This window comes from Elephantulus edwardii, unplaced genomic scaffold, assembly GCF_000299155.1.
Source record: "Elephantulus edwardii isolate Elephantulus edwardi_28Jun2011 unplaced genomic scaffold, EleEdw1.0 scaffold00014, whole genome shotgun sequence".
NCBI classification, from domain to species: domain Eukaryota; kingdom Metazoa; phylum Chordata; class Mammalia; order Macroscelidea; family Macroscelididae; genus Elephantulus; species Elephantulus edwardii.
Genome location: NW_006399764.1, coordinates 28,990,027 through 28,996,445, shown reverse-complemented (window position 1 = coordinate 28,996,445; position 6,419 = coordinate 28,990,027). Strand labels below are relative to the sequence as shown.

The window sequence follows — 6,419 nt, the reverse complement described above, 5'->3', positions numbered from 1 at the left end:
ACTCCACTCCTGTCCAGAAGGCTGCAGGGTTGAGTCCGCCCTGAGGTGACTGGGAGGAGAAGCCTGCCTGTCTGCTTCCGAAAAACCAGCCTTTGGAAGCCCAGTGGTATTCAGCTCTCCGCTGATATGCATGGGGTCACTCAGGGAGAGGTGACTTAGTGGCCACTGGGAGAGACATCAAGTGTCAGGAGACTGAGGTTCCAGGAGTGGAATCCGTGCCTGTCTCAACCTCACCTCCCTTCCCACCCCCCCAATCAGGCAAGGCAGAGATGATCTCCCGCTGCCTCTTAGCTGTGTGATCTTTCTCCTTGATAGTTTTTATCTTATCTTACAGCTTTTTTTTTTTTGGTAAACCTATCTCTTTGCTGTTAAACTTCACATTGAAGACCAAGAACCATGTTTTAAACCTTGAAGCCCTCGAAGCCTTCTCTGTGCTCCCTTTCTAAATGTCCTTTTCTCTGCTGGGAATAGGACTATCATTCATGAGTGGATGGTGCGGGAATGTGGACAAGAAAGCTTAGTAAAGGGTTAGGGTTTGGCCTTCCAGCTCCTGACCACAGACGTGCCTTAAATGAATGAGAGAACTTCGTGTCAAGGCAGGTGTTAGCACTCTGGGTGTCTGGGCGAGCTTCCTGCCTCCTGCCTTAGTCTGGCTGCATTGGCCAGTTTTCAGGAATCAGAATGGATGGGAAGGAGGATGGAACTCATTTGTCTTTAAAGGTATTTACTAGAAGTTACATATTGCCATTTCTGGTTATAGCCCATTAATCAGACTTAGACCACATGGTTTTGCCTAGCTGCAAGTAGTTGTTGTTGGGGACTTTTAAGTCGAGGACGACTTAAGGCGACTCTGTAAACAACAGATCTGTACCTGGCCCTCTCCTGTGTCCTTCTCATCATCTTTGAGGTACTTGAGTCCATTGCTGTAGTCAATCCATGTCCGTCCATCTCATCGGAGGGACTCCTCTCTTTTGCCAACCCTCTGCTCTTTCAAGCACGATAGCCCTTTTCTTCTCTTCTCTCTTTTTTTGTTTGTTGAGTCGGATCTGACTGGCACAGGAGGATATTTATCGCCTATTCTTCTTCGGCGGAGCACCTGGTGGATTCGAACAGTGCCCCTTCAGGATTACAGTGCAGCTTCTTGCCACTAGGCCACCAGAGCTCCCTGATAGCCCTTTTCAAGGAATAGTCTCTCCTAACAACATGCCCAAAGTATGTGAGATGCAGTTTTATCATCTTTGCCTCCAAGGAACATTCTGGCTGCACTTTCTCCAAGACTTACTTGTTCTTTTGTCAGTTCATGGATGTTCAGTGCTCTTCTTCAATACTATACCTTGAAGGCATCAGTTCTTCCACCATCTTTATTCATTGTCCAGTTCTCAGATGTGTTGCAAATGATGGGGAAGACCGTGGCCCGGATCAGGCGCACCTCAGTCCTCAGACTGGCATCGTTGCTCCTCAGTAATTTGGAGAGGCCTCTGATTAGCTGCAAGAGAAGCTGGGAACTCTGGTCTTTGGCTAGATGGCACGTGTCCAGCTGCAGATGCAGTCCTTTTCAGTCTCTGTCTCAAGTTCTCCCAGCTTTGGTGGCTGGAATGTTGTCAGCTGCTAATTCCGGTGCGCTCCCCCAGAGAGGACCCTCGTCCAAGGGTTTGGGGAAAGTCATAGCTCTCACTTCCTCACTTTCTATCCCTGCTCAGCTCTGCTCCCTCCTGATTCTAGGGCGGAAAGGCAAGTGCGACTCCTCCCAGTTCCAGTGTACCAACGGGCGCTGCATCACGATGCTGTGGAAATGTGACGGGGACGAGGACTGTGCTGACGGCAGTGACGAGAAGAACTGTGGTGAGTACAGACCTCGGTCCTGGTGAAGCCTCCTTGCTGAAGCCTCAGTATGTGTGGGTTGTACAGAAATGCAATGGTTTTCTCTGAGGTCTGAAATCTACAGAGAAAGTAGAATTTACTCCCCCTGTACAGTCCAGCTCTCAAGCTCCTGGGTCTTTACTTACCCAGAGGAGACGTTGATGCAGGTCCACACAGGAACGAGGGCATGAAGGCTCCTAAAAGCTCTACTCATAATTGCCAAAAGCTAGGAGCAGCCAACATGTGCTTCTTTAGGTAAGTGGATTGTTGTTGTTAAGTGTCATCGAGTCGTAGGCGACTCATAAGGACCCTGTGAACAAAAGCCCTCAAGTCTTGCATGACTTTCATCCTCTCTCCAGGTTCATAGGATTTCCAGAGGCAAGCTATTTATGGAAGTGGATGCCACTCCTGCTTCCCAGCTTGTTTTAACCGGGGAGCTCCACCAAACAGTGTCCACCATGGGTAACCATTCTCGCATTTGACACATCAGTCTCACAGTGTTTGGTTTCACAGCAACCGCAGGTTACCTCTGTAGGGCAAGTGGACACACCAGGACTATATTACCTAGAAGAATGTTTGACCAAAACCAATTAAAAACCGGTCCGCAGTCCACAGATTAGAGTCACCCACCTTTGGCTTGGAAGCATCGCTTTCTGTCCTCTAGTCTGGCTGGTCTCTAGGCCAAACAAACCAAGCAATAGATGAGAATCAGTATGTACCATCAAGGCAGAATCGACTCATAGCTGATCCTCTAGTGAGTTTTCAAAGGCAGTGAATCACGCAGGAGGAGATTGCCCGTCTTCTCCCTGGGAGCAGCTGGTGGATTCAAATCCTGTACAGCTCCTTACCCATTAGGCCACCAGAGCTCTCTAAAATATATTCAGTGACTGAAAACAGAGCATCGGGCTATGAAAAGGCACGAAGCCCCTTCAGTTGCTGAGTCTGAACAAGTTGTGTGTTGAGCGACTGCATCTGTGTCACGTTCCTGAAGAGACAGAATGATGTTCTTAGTTGTTACCAGGTCAGCTGGGGTTCCCACGCGTCACCCCACATGTGCAGGGCCGCTCTGCAGCAGAGGGTCTCCTGGGCTGCAATCTTTCCAAGAATTGGTTGCCGGGGGGGGCGGTGTTTCACCAAGACGTGGGATTAGACTTCCCACATTCTGGCTAAGAGCCAGGCACTTAAACCACTGTGTCACCAGGGCTCCTCTTCAAGGACACCAAACCCTGAAACCATAACCGCAGAGTTCATTCCACCTGATAATGATTCCTCAACAATCACAAAGGGGGTCCAAGGCCATAGGTCTTCCTAGAAGCAGACTGCCTCCCTCTTCTCCTGCAGAGCAGCTGGTGAGTGCAAGCAGCTTGTCTCTTGGTTTGCAGACAAGTGCCTGACCTCTGCACGGCGAGACCTCTGGACAGAACTACAGAGACTGTACAAAGATCAGTGATTGTTTGGGAGATGATGTGCATGGCATCTTTAGACTGTGAAGCTATCCTGGATGATACTGTGAGGTTGGAGCTCAGTGGACTTTTAGGAGCTCCAGAGGCTCGGGCCGTAACAGGCTGCACTGCTGACCAGAAGGCCTGGCATCTCCTGTGGCTCAGATGCACCAGCTGATTCAGGCAAAAAGGCGAGCAGCCTCCGTCCATTAAGATTCACAGCCTCAAGGCCTGCTGGAGGGTGAGCCGGCTCAACAGCACCGAGCTTGAGGCCCTCTGAGTTTTGCTTGTTTTTTGTTTTATTTGAGTGAAAAGTGAACGTTTACAAGTCATGTGAGGTTTTTCAGGAATCATTCATACACTGTTGATGTGAATGTAAAATGGTACAATCCATATGAAAGGCAACCTGGGGCCTCCTCAAAGCTTTCAGTCTTTTCAATGGACTGCTCTAGAGACCTAGGGGTAGGGCGTTGTGCTGCCAACCCAAAGGTAGGCAGTTCGGATCTCCCATCTGCTCCATGGAAGGAAGATGGGCAGTGTCCTCCCGTGCAGTTTACAGCCTCTGAAAACCTGCTCGAGGGTCAGCTCTGAATCAGTTCTGATTTGACAGTACACAACGGCAGTACAGAACAGAGAGTGGGCCTGCCAGTAAATCATGAGTTCTTGTTAATAATACAACTGTATAAATATCGGTTCAATGAAGAGGTGAAAGAGCTGGTTTGCTCCTTTGCCTAGCCTCCCTTTGCTCCCTACTCCCCACAAAAAAAATTCTTAAAAATCATAATCCACTCCTAAGGATTGTTTTTGAACCAGAGTCCAAGATCTATACTTCCTGGTCTGCAGGAATATAATGAAATGTTTGGCTTGGGGTTATCGACTTACAGATGGAATGCTGAAGATCAAGTGCCCTGCTCTGCAGTGACAGGAGCTGCCTTATCTGAGAGAAGACAAACATTCCCCACAGGGAGCCGGGGGATGGGAGCTGAGAGGAGAAGTTGAGGGCAGATAGAACAGTGGGGACTTTTTCTGATTCTCAAATGGGTCCTCTAACCACAGAAAATAAAGCAAGTCATGGGCACTACTAATTTATTTTTATTATTATTAATATTATTTATTATTATTATTATTATTATGTGTGTACCATCAAATCAGATCTGACTGGTAGAGGAGGAGCTTGCCCCTCCTTCTCCAGCAGAGCATCTGGTGGACTTGAACCGCATACCTCTGGGACTGCAGTGCAGTTTCTTGCCACAAGGCCACCAGAGCTCCCTTAGTAATGTATATTTTTTTTTCACTTTTGTATAGCTTTTGCAAACTGAAAGACAAGTGGTTCAAACCCACCACCCACTCCATGGAAGAGCAATGCAGTCTATTCCATAAAGACCACAGCCATGGGGCACGCACACACACACACACACACACACACACACACGCGCGCGCGCGCGCGCGCGCACATGCGCGCACACACATGGCGGGCAACACCAGACTACAGGGTCCCTGTGAGTTGGAATCAATTTGATGGCAGTAGATTTGGTGTGGTCACCTGTGGATGTTAGCACTTACTGTTTCAGTGGCATTTAGCTGGTTGATCTTAACACTGTGCCCCAGATGGAAGGTGGAATCTCTGCTTTGAACTCTTAAATACACCCTCATTTGTTGTAGAAGGAGCTCCGGTGTGCAGCGGTCAGAACATTCAGTGCCAGGCCACAGGCTGCTGGTTCTAACACAGGAGGAGCACTGTGGGGGAGAGATGGCCGCCTGCTTCTGGAGAGGTCACAGCTGGACACCGTGAGCAGCTCCGTTCTGCCCTTACAAAGCCCTACAAATCAGTTATTTTGTGAATATCAACAAACTGACTCCCAGGTTTCTGTGTGCAGAACGATAGGGACAGAGAATCCAGGCACAGTCCTCATGCGAGTGAACACGAGGTCAGCTGCATTCGTGCTTTCTTGACACAGTGGTCCGTTGGTTACCAATGTCCGCCTTCTGCAAACCACTGAGTGCTGGCCTGTTAGGGTTTTCTGGAATTCTCCTCAATCTGAAATGACTGAACCAGCTTCACTGCCAACAAATCCTTCAGTCACCGTCTCTTGCTGCCTGGGCAGCTTTTAAAGCATTTTAAGGCTGCGAGCCTTTCCTTGTCCAAAAGTGAGACTAAATACGAACTGTGTGCATCTGTTCTTACCTACAAACGGCTTCAAGACATACTTGGGAGCGGATCTCATTCACAGCCCTGGGCTGGCCGGACTCCAGGTTAAGCCCTACCTTTTCTCTACAAGGAGAGTTTCTCTGCCCAGGAGACCAGCAGGGGTGAACTTACTCTTCCTCAGACTCGTCCTTCCGTCCACTACTTCAGCATTTGTGGATGCTCCTGAAACTAACTGTACTGAAACTCAGACATAAGGTGTCCGGTGACTGTTAAACTTACCTGCTTAGCACTCTAATAACTTGAAAGAGATGCAGAAAGAAATGTGTTGTTGTTATGTGCCGTCAAGTCACTTGCGACTCATAGCGACCCTATGTACAACAGCCCTAAACTCTGCTCTGTCATGTGCCAATCACACTGTCTCTGACACACCTACCCCAATTACCCCAGTCACTGAATCAATCCACCTCCTACAGGGCCTTCCTCTCCTGCGCTGTCCCTCCGCCCTCCCAAGCATGATGTCCCTCTCCAAGGACTGGTACCTCCTTACAAAATGCCCAGAGTATGTCAGACAAAGCCTCAGAATCCTTGCCTCCAAGGAGCCACCTGGTTTAACCCTCTCCAGGATGAACCTGTATGTTTACTTACACTTACTTACATGTTTACTGTATGGTACACTCAGTACTCTTCTCCAGCACCACAGCTCAAAGGCATCAGTTCTCCTTCTATCCTCCCTAGTCATTGTCCAACTCTCTGACGCGTAACAACTGATTGCAAAGACCATGGCCTGTATCAGATGCACCTTAATCTCCAGAGTGACACCATTCAGTACTTTGGAGAGGTCCCTACCAGCAAACTTTCCCATCGCAATATGTCTTTTAATTTCCTGGCTGCTGGTGCCAAGAATGTTGACTGTGGAGCCAAGCAGACTAAAGCTGTGAACAATCTCAATTTCTTCACCATCTATCCTG

General features: G+C 48.7%; 1 protein-coding gene across 1 annotated transcript in view; it reads left to right on the top strand.

Moving 5' to 3' along the window:
- Positions 1-1,727: 1,727 nt before the first annotated feature.
- VLDLR (very low density lipoprotein receptor) overlaps positions 1,728-6,419 on the top strand; it is a 28,388-nt gene continuing 23,696 nt past the window's right edge. The window contains exon 1 of the mRNA XM_006881319.1: positions 1,728-1,842. Coding sequence (XP_006881381.1) covers positions 1,782-1,842 — 61 coding nt within the window. The 5' untranslated portion in view covers positions 1,728-1,781. The remainder of the gene's footprint in view (positions 1,843-6,419) is intronic.